Source organism: Motacilla alba, chromosome 5 (assembly GCF_015832195.1).
Source record: "Motacilla alba alba isolate MOTALB_02 chromosome 5, Motacilla_alba_V1.0_pri, whole genome shotgun sequence".
NCBI classification, from domain to species: Eukaryota; Metazoa; Chordata; class Aves; order Passeriformes; family Motacillidae; genus Motacilla; species Motacilla alba.
Window position 1 is genome coordinate 26677413 of NC_052020.1, and position 19726 is coordinate 26697138.

At 39.4% G+C, this 19726-nt stretch overlaps 1 protein-coding gene across 16 annotated transcripts in view; it reads left to right on the plus strand.

Annotated features, from left to right (window-relative positions):
* NUMB (NUMB endocytic adaptor protein) overlaps nucleotides 1-19726 on the plus strand; it is a 92272-nt gene that overhangs the window by 69674 nt on the left and 2872 nt on the right. For 6 of the 16 annotated variants that reach the window (XM_038139643.1, XM_038139645.1, XM_038139647.1 and 3 more), the window contains exons 4-10: nucleotides 5037-5114; nucleotides 10525-10599; nucleotides 12472-12612; nucleotides 14074-14275; nucleotides 16462-16764; nucleotides 18522-18671; nucleotides 19509-19652. In XM_038139643.1, coding sequence (XP_037995571.1) covers nucleotides 5037-5114; nucleotides 10525-10599; nucleotides 12472-12612; nucleotides 14074-14275; nucleotides 16462-16764; nucleotides 18522-18671; nucleotides 19509-19652 — 1093 coding nt within the window. The remainder of the gene's footprint in view (nucleotides 1-5036; nucleotides 5115-10524; nucleotides 10600-12471; nucleotides 12613-14073; nucleotides 14276-16461; nucleotides 16765-18521; nucleotides 18672-19508; nucleotides 19653-19726) is intronic. The other 10 variants (XM_038139650.1, XM_038139651.1, XM_038139654.1 and 7 more) reach the window with 10 other exon arrangements.

A 19726-nucleotide genomic window follows, 5' to 3' on the forward strand; every position in this document is an offset into this window, starting at 1 on the left:
GCCTGAACTTTTGACCCATGTTAGGAGAACAGTTGGCCGGTTTGAGAGCACTGCTGCTCTTGGGGGGACTTGCTAATCTGATGATGAGAAGGAGAGTTACAACTGTTCTTTCTACTTGCAGAAACTATTTGCAAAACAAATGTGTAAAAATTCTCTGTGACCTTTCAGGCTAAGTTGGTACCCACATGGGACTTCAACCATTGTTTTTTAACAGCTTCTCCCTCTCTCTTTTCTTCTCCCCCTCTCTCTCTTTCCCTCTGTTGCCTGCCACTTTAATAGTGACTTAATTCACCATTATTATACAAAATATTACTTGTTTTAGGATGCTTTTTTTTCTAATGCACTGCAGCATTGTAGTCGTGCATGAAATAATCTGGCTTGCATCTGCTCAAAGTGGCCTGAAGGCTGCCTAATTCTGACATGTCATGAAGTGGGCTGCTCTTAGTTTGGCTTCTGTGAACGTTTGCTCCTGTAAATGGCACTCGTTCAAAGCTCTTTGTATTTCTGTGGCTCATTTGAAGAGGTCTTGTCATCTCTTTCCTGCAGTAATAATACCACAAAATCCTGTGGAAATAGCAAACTCCAGAAAGGCAGTGATCAGTCTGTCAAGCAACCGAGGCTTTTACATCATTGAAAAGAACGGGAGAAAGGACTTGAAAAAATTGAATTTTTAATAGAGATAGAGAACTGCAGTTCCTGTCATCACTTCTCTTATATGTTTTATCTACATACATTCTTCAGTATGCATTCAGTGGAAGAAACCATTGTATCCTTGCAGCTTAACAAAATCCATCAAACCCTTCTACTGCACTTCTGCTGGTTTGAAATATGTGCCCATGGACACATTTCCTTTCCTCATCAAGTCTGAGAGCTCAAATGGTTTCCATCTGTTTTTCCCTTCTTCCTAGCACACAGCAGAGCATTACAGGTTATCATTTCTGCCTTCTGTTGTGCTGTAAAGTTTGTGAATTGGTTTAATGCTCTGATTAAAATCAAGTCTTTTCATTCTTTTCTTTCTCAGCTGATGTATAGTAACCTGTTCAAGCCGCATCCCATCTGTTCCCATTCAGTCTGCAGTGATTAGTGATTGATTTTTATTAAAAAGGGCCACACAAAATATAAATGAGTTTCTTTGTTCTGTGGATTTAGTTTACGTACCTAAAAGTGCAAGTACTGACCACATAATCAATTGCATCCATTTTTGTCTCTGTTTTTTTTCTGATTTTCTCAGAATACTTTCTCTTAGCACACTAAATAGCACTGCAGTATTTACTTTGTGCAGCTTCTTTCATTCTCTTTCCTGGGGAGCTATGCTGTAAAGTAGCTGTTCTCTACTTTATAAAAATCTTCCAAGTCCACGAGCCAGCTAAATGTAGCTAAGCTTATAATTAATGAGACATAACAAAAGCATAGCACCCAGTTTCTTCTGGAATCTGGATTTCTCGGATTGTGATTTTTGATCACATGAATTACTGATTCAAACATCAGACTTGGATATCTAACTTTTACAGTTAGTCAACATTTTCTGAAAGTAAATAGTTAGATTTCCTTAATCCATGTTATGTCATTATTCCAAACTGTGGATGACATGAATTAACATTTTTCTTCAGATAGTTTTGATTTCTTCTGCTGTTTGATGTCCATGTGTACTCCAAATACAAGTGTGCATCTCTTAAAATTGCTATTTGTCTCCTTTGTCGGTGTTGGAAGTTGAGAAGTGGAGGTGAAATTCTCTTTGTGCCCCAAGAGGAATATTCAGATTACTGAAATTACTTTGTGTGCTTTAGTTGCTAGACTCTTATCAGATACAAGGTCCATTTGGAGCTGCTCACTGCAATTCAAGCCCTGCCCCTCACCCCCCAAGTACGTGGTTTTTAAACCAGAGGCATTTCTTTAGGACATCACCATTACTGGAAGCTCTGTTCTGTATGAGACACTCTTAATTTAGCAGAAGCCAAACTCTGGATGATATCTCAGCATGTGAGGAATGTGATGAGAAAACAGTTTGTTCTTCTGGTAGTCCCTTGCTTTCACATTACTTAGTTATTTTGATGGGCTTTCTCTTGGATTTGAGAGAATTACAAGTTTGAGCTGCAATGCTCAAACTGAAAGACTGGCTTAAGGGAAATTGGACTTCACTTTTAATGTGGTTAAATGACATTGAAGTGTACGTGGGCTATTTTAAACTTTATTCTCTGCATGTAAGGTGTAGGTATTATAAATCCAGTCGATAAAAATTAGAATTGTTGAAATATTTGTATCCTGTAGCTTCCAAGATGAAGTTCTGTCTGTCTTTTCTTATTCTAATAGATATATTTTCACCTCTTAATTCTTGCCATACAACAGTTGGCAGTTCATTTGGGGAACTGAAGACCAGTCTTTTATAGGACTGACTTCTGGGTTTTAAAAGATTTTGTGGGATTTGCTAAGAAGAATATAGAACAGTGTTAATTTTGACTTTAGGAATAGTTTAATTACTGCTTTGCCTTTTGAAAGATGCAAACAAATATCTCTGTTTCTTTATTGTGGGAAATAACCTTTCAGGGATTTTTTATTACTTGCTCCTTGAACGGGTGTAATTGTTTTTGAGCGCTGCATCTTGCAGAACTTGTAGACAAGTGATGGCGAGCATTTTATTCGGACATTGCTTAATTGACAACTGAGCCACTTCTAGCTCAAGAATCCCTCATCCACACTGTACTCTGTTGTAACAGTTTATAGTTCTGAAACTGCGCACCAACAATACTGTAATTTCCTGTCTGATTAAATGGCATCACAGACTCATTAACAGATAAACCCCTCTCATATTTAGCTATTAGTTTATTATTAACATGAGTTTCAACAGAACTTGCATTTTTCCTTTGTAGAGTATTACCAATGTCGCTTACATTATTCCCTTAGTAGAGATACATTGCTAGCTTTGTATACATTTAATATCTGGAAAGATTCTTGTAGATGGACATGAAGCTCTAAATGGTTTCTTCAGAACCATTTCACTGAATTTAAAATATTTAGTGCCAACTGGAAAGTAACTTTAAGGGCCTTGTTAAGTGTATTTGACTCAGGTGTGGGAACATCATATAAAGACAAAAGTGTACTCTCTCATGTCATATTTTGATTTTAAATCAGCTTTAGCTTGTAGTATTGGTTTCTAACTTGCCACTTTTTGTTTTAAATTATGCATTTGTTTTAATATATGTTCTTGTTTTAGCAGGTAAAGAGACATAATTTAATATTTTTAAAAATGCATTAGTTACCTCTAAACTACATTAACTTAGTGTTGTTTAAAATCCATTTTGCATGACGCCTTTTCCATTAACCTTGTCTAGTTTATTTTAAAAAATAATCTTGTTTAACAAGCTTTTTTCTGAGAGCAAAATTAACCATCACCTAAAAATGAGGTAGCTTCTGGTGAATCTCTTTAGCTTTTGCTGTCTTTAAAAAGCTGTTATTTAGTGTAATGCAATAATCATCCTCAACTTGGCAGCAGCATCCAACCCCTTCTCATTATGTGCACTACATTGTGATTAATCCATTAGTTCCCCTCCTAGTGTTCAGCATATCCTGTCCAAATACATAACTGTTCCTGCCTCCAAAAGTGCTTAAGCTTTTCAGCTGACTGAGCTTGGAAATGTTCTTTATACAGTGTCTGAGGTGATGTAAATATGTTACAGATACTTGGTAAAACGTTCTGTGGAAGGACATGGGGTAGAGAGGGACACACCAGCAGGGCCAGGAAATGCAAAGCTGAGATGGACGCTCCCTCCTTAACTTGGTGTTTCCTGGCTGTTGTTGTTTGCATCAGAACCACAGCTTTGATTTAAAGATAACCTTGATTATCAATCAATTCTTCAGACACTGCCTCAGGGTATTTGTGGCAATATTTTAATATTGTAGTATCAGTGATGAGCAGGTTGGAATTGCACAGTGTAAATGTGAGGTCAGGGGCTGTCACAGAGACGCTCCCTGTCTCTTCTGCAATTCTCCACCTCCTCCTCATTACTGCTATAGCAGAGCTTTCTTACAAGTGAAGTAATTTGAAAAGACAGCAGGAACAGCTCTGTGCTTCACACTGGCTTCCCTCACACGCGGAGCAGCATGTGGCTGTGCTCGCAGAGCAGCAGGCCTGGTGAAGTGTCCTCTTATGTAGTTTACTTTCCACAGTCTGGTAACAAAATAAAGCTAGTAAACTAAACTGCATGCAAATATGCTTAAAATTGTGTGCTGGCTTTTTCTTAATGTGAATTGGGCAATCGGTATAATTGCTTTCCTGAAGAAATTTAGGAAATTGTAGTTCAGCCTTTGGTTGAATCTTTGCACTTGCCTAACTGTCTCTGCCTGCCTGAGCTGATTTTAAAGGCTGTTCAACCTATCAATTCAGAGTTGTAGAATGAATAACTAGTATTTGTATAAATATTGATAAAGCCTTGGAAGGCTTTAGAGAAAGAGGTCTCATTTGTATTTGAGTTCTACCACAAGGTTACTATGAAATTCCTTGCTCTTCAGAGAAGACTGCATAAGATGTGAAGCATAGGAGTAGCGTGTAAGCCAGAGCAACAAACAAATGGAATAAAATGCAGCAGTACTTACCCCTGCTTTATATCAGCCGTACATGCTTCTCCAACATACAGAACATGAGCTTTGGGGAAGAGTGATCAATACAGAGCAAATTAGACTGCAATTCTGGAGTTAGAACTTTGCATTTCACAAGAGCCTGTGCAGTATTTTACTTGTTTAACCACCACGTCTGCTGCCAAGTTTGGTTTATAACCTAACCAAAAGGGACTAAACAAGGGAGAGTGAAAATAAAGTAACCACTTTGCATGAAATTGGGGCTGAGGTTTTCTTCTTTCCACCAATTTCAGGGCAGTAGCTTGTTAGAATTGTGTGTGTGCCCTTTGATCTGCATTTTCATAGGATTATTTTCACATTTGCCTGTCGCACCTTCTCATGGATAACTCTTAAAACCCCTTCCTTTCCCTCCAAACCCTATTCTTGTGTGTGCTTGTTGGTTTGAAAACCCTGGGACATTTTAGCTACCTACAGTAATAGCGCTCGACTTGTCCCCCCTGTTCCTCCAGGAAAGGAAGTTCTTCAAAGGCTTCTTTGGAAAAGTAAGTTTAATGCCTTGTTTGTGCTTGCACTATAAGGAGTTACATCCCTGGTATAGCACTGCTATAAAATCAGGGTGTTGAGAGTGCCTTAATGCATTCCAGAATATTTGCTTCTAAAACAGGCTTGGAAATATTTTGATCAAAGAATGTGCTTTCAAAAGTAACCTGAAGCAGAAACTTAAATATCTGTGGACTGTATCAGAAATGCAGTGTTCTGAAGTGATTTGGAGTTCCTGGGAAAAAAAAAAATTAACCCTTAAACTTATGCCAACCTACATTACTTGGACAAATACCTACAGAACAGTCGAGGTCTCTGCTGTGTAAGTGCTTCATGCCCAGCTGCCTGGCTGCATGAGTCAATACCCAAATGTTAGTGCTGGGAGAAAGCAGTGTGCCATCTCTTAAACCTTCATTTTTTGAGCACAGTCCCAATTCAAAGGCATATGAAGATGAGATCAGGCATTTACTTACTATGTTTTCCTAATTTCAGCTCAATCTCCAGTTTCTGTTATTGCTCTTGTTTTCACAAGGACAGTGTCTTAGATAAGAAGGGAAGCAGCTCTGTCCTGATTCAGAATGTGCTGCACTGGTGGCTGGATGGTTTTGTTCCCACTGCCTACATTTCTGCAAGGCAGAAAAATCACGCTCTCTTTTACCTCTCATCTGTTTCCTACCTCTGTGTTTAAAATTCCTGTAAAACCTTTTAATCCAGCTTTCATATGGAGTTAATCTAAGATAATGGTTTCTGAAGTATTTTGTTATGAAATGAAACTTTGCATAAATAGAAATGAACAGGTTTGTAATGTTCATATACATGCTGAAGTCTTTTGAAGCAGATTATTCTCTGGTCATGAATTGGTTTGGGCTTTACTTAGGGAGTAAGTAAGGTTTTTTCAGCTGATCCTTTTTCACCATTCACTCAGATAGTGATAGGTGTCACACAGGGACATCTGTTTCTCCAGTTCTGGTGTCTTCCTGTGATGTAGGAGAGCACACATCTAAAGTGTAGTGGTGGTGGTGAGGGGCTAAAATACAAAAGATTGCAGATCTGTCAGATTAATGAGAACAGCCCTGTGTGCAAATCAAATCCCAGAGCTGGAATCTAGAAAGACTGAACCCAAAGTGCTAAATTGGAAACAAACAGAAAGCCCCCCACCTCGACCTGATTAGATATGTTAGTTTTCTCTCTGCTTGTTGGTACTAACTTACATTAGGGTACATAAGAAAACAAAGATGTAAAAGGAAAGGTATTTGCAAAGCTCTTAGGTAAAAATCTTTCTTTGACTTTTTAAATTATTAAATATGCCATCTTCCCTATTACATCTTGGTTGATATTTAATGACGTCTGGTACTTCACCACAGCATTTTAGATTTCCCTTTTCCTGTATTATAATATTTTGACAAAGAAGGACCTACTTCTACTTCAGCCTGTGAATTTCATTAATTAGCACTGAAACCACTTAAATCCATAGTGTTTAGATATCCCCACAATAGCAGTGTTGGCAGTACCTTTATTACAGCTTTGGCCTACAACAGGAGCCCACATCTAGGGAAATCTGCAGAAAAAGGGACAGCTGTTCTCTTATTAATAATTGAAAAATACTGATAATTCTAATATCTTTTGGCTGTCTCATCTATAATTTCTCCCCAAGTGCCTTGCATTGGGATTAATATAATATTCCAAACTGCCAAGCTATTTAAAACACACCAGCAGCTTTCAGAAAGTCAGTCTAGACATGTCTGCCACTTTCCCTGTCCATATTTTTCTCCTTGTAAAATGTAAATACAGAGGATTTGTTTCTGGAAATGTTCAAGTGGTTAGTATTGAAAATGCTTTTTTTAAACTTTAAATAAAAATGAGATGTCTGTTGATAGCTCCAGGATAGGCTTTTGTGGTTATCAAATAAGCTGCCTTTTTAGTCAGCTCCTTTTAAAACGAAAACTTTTCTGTTGTAATGAGTAGTATTACAGATTTGGTGATCTTTGTCATGTTTTGCCTCCACGTACCGTGTGTATGTCTCATCACACAATGTTTTATACAGAGTCTCAAATGAAAATTTTTCTTTATATATACCTCAGGCTCCAGGTATATCTTAGAGCAGTGTCCAAGTCCCAGGATAGGATAAAATATAATAGGCAGAAAAACTAGAAACAAAGTTAAAGTATTTAAAAAATGCATTATTGGGCAGCTGCTGTTCTGGCTTCCTTAATACTTTGTTTCCCACTTTACAATAGAGCAAGGTATCAAAGCAGTTACTTTTTGCTGGGCTGATGCCCATCTCTAGGGCACTGCCAGTTTGTCAGTGGGGTTTCTGTCATGCCCAGCCTGCCATGGACCTGCTTTGTCCTCCAGCCTTGTTGTGTGTTAGGATAAGTGCCCACCTGCTCTCCTGGAGACATCTGAGGACTCTGAAATGAGTCCTGATAATGACTCTCACTGGAGCAGATAGCTGACCTCCCCAGAAGGGCTGAGCAGTGAGGTTTCCAGCGGTGCTGAAGGGCTGAGCAGTGAGGTTTCCAGCGGTGCTGACTCAGCAGTGGCAAATCAGGCTCCTGGGAGTCGATGCCATGTGTGGCCCTCCTCAGGCAGTGCTGTCTAAAAGTTGTAGAATATAAAGACAAGCTACAGATGATGTCTAGATGAGTCCCTTGGTAGCAACATTTCAAAGCATCCTGTTCCAGTGGATATTGGCCACTTGCTCTAAACAGTTCTGTTTGGAGTTGCCTTCACCTCCCAGCATTTGTTACACAAGCTGCGATCCTGTGTTGGAGTTCCCTTCCCATGCAGTATCTCGCAGCTGCTCTGATCTTTGTCCAGTATGTGCCAATAGTGCAAGTGCTCCTATCTGCTCTGTAATCACAGTTTACTTGGCATATCCCGCCCAGAATGGAGTAGTACTTTGATTTGTGTGTCCAATACGAACTGAATTGGAGGGGTATGTTCCTTTATACATCACTGGTAGGCACAGATAAGCTAAGAATTCAGAAAATGTAAAAATCATTCATTGTCCAGCAGTAGTAGCAGTAGTGGGTTTGGGATATAGACTGTAAGGATAAGCCCTTTCAAAGCACTGCATCCACCATAAATATAGAAGAAGGAATCGGGAGATTAAAGTGAGTTTTCTTTTTTTCTTAGTGTAGCAAACTTTGGTTATTTTGCATGTGGAACCTAATGTTTCAGTGGGAAAAGAAGACTTAGGAAGCTCTTCAGCCTTCTCATTTTATTCTGAGAAACGTGAAGTTCACGTGTTAACTATTTCTAAATCCTCATTTGGTAAAACAGCAAGTGAGGAGTAGCTCTGCTGAAGATCAGCATTGTTTTATGAAGTACCCAGCTCAGTTAAACTTGGCTTTAATACAAACTCCAGGAACTGTCCACAGTTTCTGTAGGGACAAGGTTTTTATTGTTTGCTGGGGAAAGATGTGTATCTCTTAATCTAATGATGGCAGTCTAAACAAAACAGTTACCTGCAGGCATTTTCTTCTCTTCATTGTTTGTATTTGCTTGAAATAAAGATTTTTAAGACTTATGGCTTATAAACAACCAGTACTCTTTTTAACACAGTTCAAGGAGACAGGCCATTTGTTTTGGAAGTAATAGGGACTTTCAGGCTGTGGAAGCTAGCTGAGCATTGAAAATACAGACTACATTTTGTGGGTATTGATACTGCCTTTTAAAACAAAGTATTAGAAGTGACTTTTATATGCTGCAATATTTTCTAACACATATGATAGTAAATTCAAGTGTATCTTCTGTTGTGAATTGCACTCTTTCTGTTAGGCATTCCAGAATCTAAATTAAACATTCTCTGGGGGATCCAACAAGCTGGATGGTCATTTAGAAACTTGCTTCTGCAAGCACTTCTCTGTAGCTTGCTTTCATGCTGTGCTTATTTTCTCTCTTTTTTTCTTTAAATGCTCTTCTGTGCAAGTCAGTGCCATTCTCTGTTCCTACCAAGCTTTTTGAAAATGTTCAGGATGTCATTGCTGCTTCCAAAATTGGGACAGATAGTTCCTCCCCAAAAAACAAACAGAAGTTCTGCCAGCACCTTTTTGTTCACACTTGCTGCTTTCTCTGAGAATGAAACCAATGTGATATAATTGGAGAGTTGTCACTCCAAGATATTTCATTCTTAGAGTGTTAAAATTGGTATTGCAGACTTGGAACATGCAGTAGCTTATGCCAGAATGTATTCTTGTTCCATTACTTGCTGTAACAATATAAAGTATATACGTCTGCAATAAGCTATTAAAAATTATAAAATAGTTTCAATTCTAGTTTGAAGCCACTAGCTAAAACCCCTTCATCTTTTTTTTTGTTTTTTCCCCTGTTGCTTTCTTCACTCCCTGCAGTGGTTTCTGGTGGGTGCCATTAGCAGCCACAAGCTGCGTAAACCCAGTGCTTCAAAACACATTAAGAGAATATTTTAATAACTGGCTAAAGTAGGGGGATTGTGAATTAAAGTGACATGCTAAAAGAAACTGTATTCGTTTTCTAATAGTAGTTCTCTGTAACAACCAGTAAAATTACGTTGACCTGTTTTCAGTGAGTTAGCTTCAGAAGAATATTGTGTTTGTACTGTTTTCTGTAACTTTCCCTTGAAAAGTAAACAGCCTGGAAAGAATCTGTAGTTTAAATGGCTCCTGAAGCCTTCCTGTGTTTCCCGCTTTTACTTAGCCTCAGCTTGCGGCAACTGAAAGTTCCCACAGTCAGGTTTTGGATAGAAGCCAGACTGCTCTCCGCTGCGCCCGCCTGCCACACACCACTGCTTTTCCACACACACCCCCAAGGGTTAAGAAATCCTATTTTTATACCTCTCTCCCAAGATAAGACATTTAGGTCTTAATAAATTAGTGAAACATATTTGGGTGATTGATCTTAGCATTAAGCTTATGAGCTTAATAAGCTACACAGTAACTGATGATTTTGGGGTGCTTTTACACTGGTTTAAGGTGATGCCATGATTCTGCCATGGGACTATTGGGGCAGAGGGTAGGGCTGGTGGAAATATCAGGTAAGAATTTTCTTATATTTAAACTTGTGCTGAAGAAGCTACCTGTGGTGTAACTCCTTATGAATGAGTGTCTTCTGACTCTAGTGGAATTCTTCACCCACTTGGTCAGTCTTGAATTCTTTACTGTCAGTGGATGTACACCTTATTTCTGCCTCACCTGTCCTGTGCCCTCTCCCCATCCCCACGACGTGCTGTTTCTGAAATACTGGCTTTGGCTTGGTTCTCTTAATGTTTTGCAACTTGGATTGAGCTTTGGGCACTCTACTGACCATGGACTTCATCTACACTTAATGTTATAGTTCTTGGAGAGGGGAAGCGGGAGGCAATTGGCTGTTGGCATAAAACTATTTTGTTTTGTTTTGTTTTCTTTCCCTTTTTTTTTTTTTTCTTGAAAGTCTGGGAAGAAAGCCGTCAAAGCAGTCCTGTGGGTTTCAGCGGATGGACTCAGAGTTGTAGATGAGAAAACAAAGGTTAGATTTCCCTGGGCAAAAGTTTTAAATCTCTCTATAATAATGTATGTGCTATATCTTGAAATGGACAGCAATCTTTGTTACTGCAAATGTTGGTATTTGAAAGGAAGACTGAAGTGTGTAGTTTAGTTTAATAATTTCTTGTTTTGTAACTATATGTACACCTGCTAAATTTTTTCCCAGTTAATTCCACACTGCTCTCAGGACACATTTTGTAAAATGTGGCAGGTGTAGCACAAGCTTGGAATATTTTTTGTTGCATTTACTGCAACAAGCATTGGTTTTCCTCGTAAGTTCTATTGGCAGTGAACTTGAAGAGTCCCTGGACTTCGTTCTGCACCACTGCAAAAGGTTGCAATAGTAAAGCACAAGCAAATTCTCATATATGTTTTAATCAATATAATTTTCAGTGCACCCAAATCCTAGAATGGATCTGAATGAACAGGAGCTTCCAAAAATGCAATGAAAAGAGTAAATTAAATAGGGAGATTGTAGCTTCAGACTGAAACTAAATAGTAACTGCATATATCAAATGTAATAATTTTTAATATCAAAGATGTTGGTCTGAAGTGGAAAACTAATATATTTGTGGCATAATTCTAGATTGTTTTACATTTTTATTTTGAAATTACAATTTTTAATTATGAATTAGCACGTGGTGTACCACCAAGGCACATGTGTCCAAGAGCACATGATTCTTGGTTTTATGTAGATGTAGACAATTAGGAATAAGAGCTTTAAGCTTAAAAGTGCACTAGAATTTTAAAAGATGTTATGGCTATGAGAACAGTTTTAACTCTTGTCAGTCTGAAATAGTTTGTTTTATGTTCATATCAGTTGACACTTACTTTAGTGAACCTAAAAGATGATTTCTCCAAGCCAACACTGACAGGCAGATGTAATTCATATCCCTCTGGAGTGCAACTGCCTGTCAAATACCTGCTTGTGGTTACACTTCTCCAGGGCTGCTGCAGTGGTATGGCTTATCAGTGCTAAAGTTGCTGTCTCTCAAGAATTCACTTTCTAATACAAACATACTGATGTGAATGAATTCTGTCTACTGATTGCCTCATGTAAAAGTAATAATACATGTATTATTTTTAGAAATGTTGCTGCATATATGTATTTTCAATTGATTTTTAATAAGTTGTGCAGACTCTGGAGGTAATTTAAAGTATAGGATTAAAAAAAAAACAAACTGTTGCCTCCTGGTGGTTGAACACATCAGCAGAGGTGCCAAGTACTAGTCACCAAGCAAATGAAAGAATTTGGAAAAAAAAATACTAAAAAACTAATTTTTAATGAGGGTGGCATAATCTTTAACTGTACTATCTCCTTTTTAGAAACGCTTCTCCCATCTGTGGGATTAAATAGGGAGCGCTTGGTGCTACCAGTGCTGCTGGTGCTTTCTCTTGCATCCCTGCTTAGCTGACTGGGAGATGAGTTTTGCTCATTGTGTAGCAGCTGCAAGACTTTTCACTCTTGCAGACCTCTCCTCCAAGTTTCAGCATTGTGTTTTAACCACAGTGAAGACTTTCTGGTTGCAAGACTATGGAGCTGCTGTAAAAATAAAATAACATGTGCCTCCATAATCTAGAGGAGAGGTCATAGGAATTCACTAAATTCTTAAGTGGTGCCTTAGCACACCTCTCCCAAAGATGGGTGGTGGAGAATGTCATCTCTTCTTTTTGATTTGTACCGGGAACAGATTTTGAATGACCACTGATGACAAATAATTACAGCCACATCAGGTTATCCCCTTCTTAGCGTAACTCATTTTTGTGCAGTTACACCTGACAATGACTTGGTCAAGTGTTTGGCCATATTTACTCATATTTCTTTTATGGTGGGGGGTGGATTTTTTCCCTCTAGGATCTTATAGTTGATCAGACAATAGAGAAGGTTTCTTTCTGCGCGCCAGACAGGAACTTTGACCGGGCGTTCTCATACATCTGCCGAGATGGCACAACAAGACGCTGGATCTGCCACTGCTTCATGGCTGTGAAGGACACGGTGAGTTGAATATGGTGTGTGGCCAGCTCTCCCAGCTCTTAGCTAGAAGTAAAGGGCAGAAAATTTGAGTACCTGGAATAGTGCAGTATGTTGTGACTCCAGCTGAGATATTACTTAATCCTTGTAAATTATTTTCATTCTAATTCCCTGCATCTGAAATATTTGCCATCCCTCTGTTGTGCCGTCTTATGGAGAGAAATGCTGCTCAGGCTGTGTATAAAAGGAGTGCAGTCAGCCTCGGATCATCTCCAGCATAAGGGAACTACTCTTCTAAGAATAGACAGAAAATTTTCTCATTTGAAAATGTTTACAGCCAAAAACTGAAACAGAATGGCAGTTTTTTCAGGATAAAATCATAGTGAGACTGGTTGTGAATGCAGTGTCTTGTACATGAGTGTTATCGTGAATGAAAAGTCATCTGAGTATTAAGAGATGGAGCTAAACTGAATTAAATTAGCATTCTATTTGCTTCTAAGTGACAACAATATTTTGAGTAGGTCTAAAATCAGTTTCTTGCTGTGTAGACTTAGGTAAGTTATTTAATTCCCTGATCTGACCTTTTCTTCTCTCTCCTGTTTGAATCCTGCCTATATTGTACAAAGTGCTTGAAACTTCATGCAGATTCACCTCGTGAACTCCCCAGAGCTGCATGTTCAGAGCAATGGTGCTTGATAATTTATCATTTTTCTTTAAACAATGAAGTCAGAAATTGCCAGTAAAACTTACATTAGAGCTGGAACATTTCTGTTTTCATCTGTGAATAACAGGTCAATTCACTTACTGATGATGATAGATGAGTTGAGCTACTGGTAGCTAAAGTGCCTCTGATTCAACTGCAGCAGCTCTATCAGCTGGGTTGCTGGACTTCCTCAGACTTGAATTTCCTTTTTCCAGTTACTGGATAGTGGATTCTTTTGACCTGGTGAATAATGGAAGTGCTCTTCATTAGACACTCCTAAATCTAGCGTGTGCATTTGGTCAGGACCATTAAGAGGTGTGAGTAGTCACCACTGTACTTTTAACTTTCACAGGTGCACACAAGAGTAGTGTCTCCCTGAGCCCTCTGTAAACTTTCTCCAAGAATAGCATGTACCTGTGCTTTGGGACTTACAGCTTAAGACAGCTTCATGAGAGTTTCTGTGTGCACAGATGTATCTAGAGGCAAGGGATCGGTGCAGGCAGGTGCAGGCATGTTGTAGCACTGGCATTTTAGTAGCAGTTAAACTAAACAGATCATGCAACAATCTCATTCATTCCCGGGTGTTCTTCTTGAACATGGCTTGTGCATTAGTAGCTGGGAGTCTTTATGTACCAGGTTTAAGGCTGAAGTACAATTAAAACAGTTTTCTTTCTAATCCTTAATTAGATTCGTTTAGTAAAGGCAGGTTTTCAGTTTGTGGTGCTTGAAGCACATGTATGTTTCTGTGCAGTCACTGTGTGATGCAATGCTGTCTTGTGCAGGGGGAAAGGTTGAGTCACGCCGTGGGCTGTGCATTTGCAGCGTGCCTGGAGCGAAAGCAGAAGCGAGAGAAGGAGTGTGGAGTGACTGCCACCTTTGATGCCAGCAGAACCACATTCACTAGAGAGGGGTCATTCAGGGTCACTACAGCTACTGAACAAGCAGAGAGAGAGGAAATTATGAGACAGATGCCGGATGCTAAAGGTACGGGATGCAATTTATACAATCATCTGCGGTGAGCAGAACCAGAGGATTGGAGGATTGGAGCTGAGCAATGTCCTTACAGCATTGCCTCTCTTGAACCTTACTGTATTCTAATCATATTCCCAGACCCTTGTCAGTTCACAAGATGGAAAATGCTCCCAAATTCACTCCGTATTTTCCCACGTCTTCTATAAAAGGTGCCAGTGGCTTCATATGTGAAAGCTGCTTCTGCTTTGTTTTGTCAGGCTGCTTTATGGCAGAGAACATGGTAGGTACCATACTAAAAGTCCTTGTTAGAAAATTGTTTAAAAAATACAACAAGCTTGCCAGACACAAAGTAATCATTTATGTAGTCCAATCCTTGTGGTAAATGAACCAAAAAGGAAATGCATTTTTCTTAGAAAATAATGTATTTTTATCTTGATTTTTAAGGCAGATGTATGTTTTTTACAGGGTGTATTTATACAGCTGTACTGCATGAGGGAAGAACAGATCAATCACAGAGTGCTTTCCAAAAAAAATCTAGAATAACCACTCCTTCCCCATAAAACACACAGGTGTTGGACTATTAATTATATTCAAAATTAGTGACTAACTGATTTGAGAGGAGATAAAGTGTTCTGAAATTAGGTGAAAGTAGAACTTCTTACTCAAGTTTTATTCCTTGAGTTCTACAGCCGGGAGTTCTACAGCTCACAGAAAAATAAGGTATTATAAATACTGTTTATAACCTGCTTCACAGTGAAGTCAGACTTTTGTTTCAGAGGATTTCACAGCAAGTTTTATGCTGCCCCTTGATTGTAAAACTTTAATCTTCATTTTCATCATCCATCTGCTTGTTTCCATACATTAGTTTCAGAATGCGCTCAATGAAGCTTAAACACAAGGCCTTTGTTACTTGAGGGCATGAGTCAAAGTCTTGACTCAATGAAGGTGTGTGAAATCCCTTCCAAGAAAGACTGATTAGAAAAGTTTCACTTGAATGAGCAGCTGCAACTCATGCGTACTGAAGCTTACAAGACAACATAATTAGTTCCTCCTACCATTCCAGCTCCTCAGAAATCTCTAGTCTGACTCCTCTCTTTACCAGACTTTTAGTTATTCTGCTGATGTGTCAAAAAAAAAGTCATTGCTTTTTCTAAAATATTTGGAAAACAGTATAGGTAAAATGAGAGTTCATACCAGGATAATGAGATTTCCTTTTGTCCTTCTGTATTGATGGAGCTGTGTTTGCTGCCCCTAAAGCCAGTTTATTTATGAATGAGATAGTTTTTCTAGAAGTGGAAAAATCTCCCCATTGCAATTCTAATCATAAGTGTCATGATTTAAACTAATCTGGATCCTACATTTCTGCCATTAGGCCTGTCTGACAGGAGCATTGTGGTGCTATGCAAAGCCCTGCAAAATGAAGCAGCTGACTTGAAGGAGCTTCCACTGCAACTAACTCATGATTGAGTAGTACCATTGCAGCTAAATTCAGTACAGGAGTGACACAGGAACTCCTTGCAAATGTGTTTGGTGTTAGCAAGGCCTGTCAGCTCAGAGGCTGAATCCGCCTTGCAGCACATTCCCCTCTACCTGAAATGTATTTCCTGGACGAGCTGAGAGCTGCAGCCCGGCCTGTTAAATGCTGCTGCTACCTTTGGTCTGCTAAAGCTTGTGCAGTGTGTTTGGCTGCTGCTGCTAATTCTGCAGGGCTTGGAGGGTGGTTTTCAAAAGAGGGTTCTGGAGCTGCGTTTTGTTCCCTGCTGCTACTAAGTTGTGCTGCCCTAAGTCACTTAATACAGCTGGTAGTAATATTTTGTCCTCACACATTGTTCCGTGTGAGGCAAAGTAAAGGTATCAAATACACAATACATTCTTCAGTCTTAACCATAAGTGAATTGCAAGTATTTCTAGAGCTGGGATCTCAGGAGCAGCTAGAAAGAATACAGATGTAAGGCCATTCTTTCTAGGGAGTGGCTTGCCTTAGAAAACTGTGGGGTTTTGGTATGTGTCAGGTGATGTGGTGAAGACAGTAGAGGTATACGGAAATTGTGTTTCTGCTGTGTTATTAGACATTCATTTGCAAGAGTACTAGTTATGCAAATTCCTGCCATTTCTCTTTTCAAAACAAATGGGAGTACAGGTAGGCAGCTTGAACAGTACTTTGCTTTACTCTTCTAACCTCACCCTGTTTCCTCCAGCAGTTGAAACAGAAGTGAAAACAGTAGCACCAGGTGCTGCACCAAACAATACTGCCCCCTCTTCTGGCTCACCAACCTCTCCTACTGCTGAAGTTGCTGCCTCTCTGGATAAAGAAATGAGCAACCCCCACGCTATCCCACGGCGGCATGCCCCCATAGAGCAGCTTGCCAGGCAAGGGTCTTTCAGGGGCTTCCCTGCCCTTAGCCAAAAGATGTCTCCTTTTAAACGCCAGTTGTCTTTGCGAATAAATGAGCTGCCTTCAACAGTGCAAAGGAAGACTGATTTCCCCATGAAAAACTCAGGTAAAACAAAATGGTTCCAGTGAAACATTGCCTTAAATCATCTCCTCCTTCTTTCTTTCTCTGTGGCTTCAAGTAACTCCTTATTTTCTAGTAAATCCTTCTTCCCACCTCATGTTGATCGTTTATCATGAACAAACATCAGCATGTCAGAAAATTTCTTCTTTGGGAATAAGCGAGAATTTCAAATGTGGGGTTCACGTGCAGAAAACAGTTCTAATTGCTATCTGAAGTACTGGAGCACAGCTTGAAGTGTTCAGGAACATGGGTGTTGGTGAATTAGTAAGTTTGGCTCTTCCCTCTGAGTCACTGAACTGGTTCTTCCACTTACTGTCAGGGCATCCTGAGACACAAATCCCTTCAAGGCCTTAAGCACTTGTCTTGGGATCATGTGATGCTCTTCTGTAGTCTGTCCTTCTGTCTGTCTGAATTCTTTTTGAGAGCAATGAAATTGCTTTTCACATTTTTTAAAGAGAATCTGCCTGTTTAGGTGGTACAGCTGGCTGTATCAGTGTTACGTGGTACAGTTTTCACATGATGATAGTGGGGTTTTCTAAAAGTCATCCCAACGTAAACTCCTGGGGTGTTCATTACCTTGCATAATGTCCTCGAGTTCCCTTAGCCAGGTGTTATCCTTCAGGCCAGCTGTACTCTCACTTGGCAACAGAGCTGGTTTTAGGGTTCTTAGCTTTGAAGTAAAAATTAGTGTGGCAAAGGCAAACCCAACAAAAATACTTAGTCTGACTTCTTTCATAATGCTTGTTTAGTGACCTGTGCAGCCCTGAGCCAATCAGTTTTACAGTAATAGTGCACTGCTCAGTAGTGATAGTCACTGAGCACACCACAATCTCAATTGTTCATGATTCAGAACATTTCTGATGCATGTTCCCATATATACCACTGCCAGTGCTGCTTACCCCACTGCATGCACTGTATTGGAATATCCCTCAAAGAATCAATTTTTGGGCATGCCTCCCCCTGAGTTTTAGATCTGGTGCATGTTGTGTGCAGACATTTTATGTTTCTTACAGTATTTTGTGCTTGATTATGCCTGCTCATGTCAGTTCTATGCAATGATGGACTGATGATTGGTACTTTTGGAAAACACTGCCATTAGTAATAATGAGAACATCTGGTAAGCTGGCAGCTTTACTCCAGATGTTACATTATCCACATGATACTGATGCTTCGTTTAAAACTGAGCATCCATTTTATCTTCAGCTTTTGCCTTTATGATTCTAGCAGAGGAACTGGGGATTTCAGCTACCACTCAACTGGAACAATCAACACTAACTCTAGACTGAACTTGCCACTGTGCATTGCTGTCAATACATTTAAAGTTCATCTAGTTACTGTACAAGTATGTTGTTGAAACACTTAAATCTATCGTAAGTATTTTCATTTCACAGAATGCCACATCTTAGAGCCAAACCCTTGAGAAGTTTAGCACTTTAATACTGAAAGATTTAGATCTCTACTTAAACTGTAGAAAACCCTTTTTTTCCTGATATGAGCATCCTTTATATCTGGAACAGTGATCTCCTTGCCCTCTTGGCTTAATCACAAAATACATTAATGTGGTGTTCCATTTCAGGCCAGATCTTCAACACTAATGTAAAAAAAAAAGCTGTCATGCAAATCAGTAGCAAGAACATGTAGGACATAAGGAAACGAATTATATTTCAGTTTCACATTGGTAGTTGTAAATTGTTTCTGTACTCTTTAAACTTTCAATTTAATGAATTTTGTTTACATTTTAGTCCCAGAGGTAGAAGGGGAAACAGACAGCATTAGTGCCCTGTGCTCTCAGATCACCAGTGCTTTCAGCACACCATCAGAAGATCCTTTCTCTTCGGCCCCCATGACAAAACCAGTGACAGTAGTTGCACCACAGTCTCCTGCCTTTCAAGGTTTGTGATTTCTTTGGGTGCTGGATGAGGCTTGAATGCACATAATGTTGCTTTCTAGTAACACATGGTCTTAATTTCTTGTGCAAGTCCTGTTACCAGTATTTTGGGTGAATGCATCCTGCTTTATTCATCTTGTCTGTTTAATTTTTCTGTGATTTTGTTTTTAACAATAAGTTCATGCACCTACCACACGATAGTTAACTCTAAAAGGAACTGGCTTTGAGATAATGGCTATTTTATCATTGTGCCTCCTGAACCGCATAGGAGTGTGTCATAGGAACCAAATCTCGCAAGGGAAGGGATTTTGTGCCACCCCGATTACTGTTTTTTACACAAATTCTTAGATAAGGTGTGGAAAAATGCCAGCTATAGAACTCATAGCAGCCATTGGTATTCATTTCACTGCTGTGCTTGTATAGAAGTTGTGTGAAAAAAGAACCTCTCCGTGTTAAATGTAGTTATTGTTACTTTGTATCTACAAAGAGTTGTTCTTTTTAATCTAAAATTAACTGTACAATAACTACTGGTGAGCCATATCTCTTCCTTACAGAAACAACAAATTTAACATCAGTCAGTCAGTCATCAGAAATCAAGGCCTCCTAACGGACATCAAAATCCACCATCCCATGATTCTCTTAACAAGTGTTGGCTTGGTGAAATGAAATTTACTACCTGTATTTACTGTCAGTCCAGTCTGGCTAATTACACAAACTCCTGTCATGTGGAAGTCTCTAAAAGTGTTGTATGTGGATAGGTATGACCTGGCCCACTAATACTCCAGTCACGTGCATGCCTTGCATGAATTAATCGCACTGATGTTGTCTGCTCCCATTTTAGTTAATGGCACTGCCTCTGCCTTCTGTGTGCTTGCTGCTAAACCATCCCAAGCTGCTGTAGTGTCCACAGCTATGCCAGTTCGTGAAACCAATCCTTGGGCTCATGCTCCTGCTGCTAATACTGGAGCTGCAGCCGTGGTCGCTGGTAAGACTGGAAGTAGATCCGGTGCATTGCTATAAGAACTTGGATCAAAAGCATAATTGAGCCCCTGAGACAAT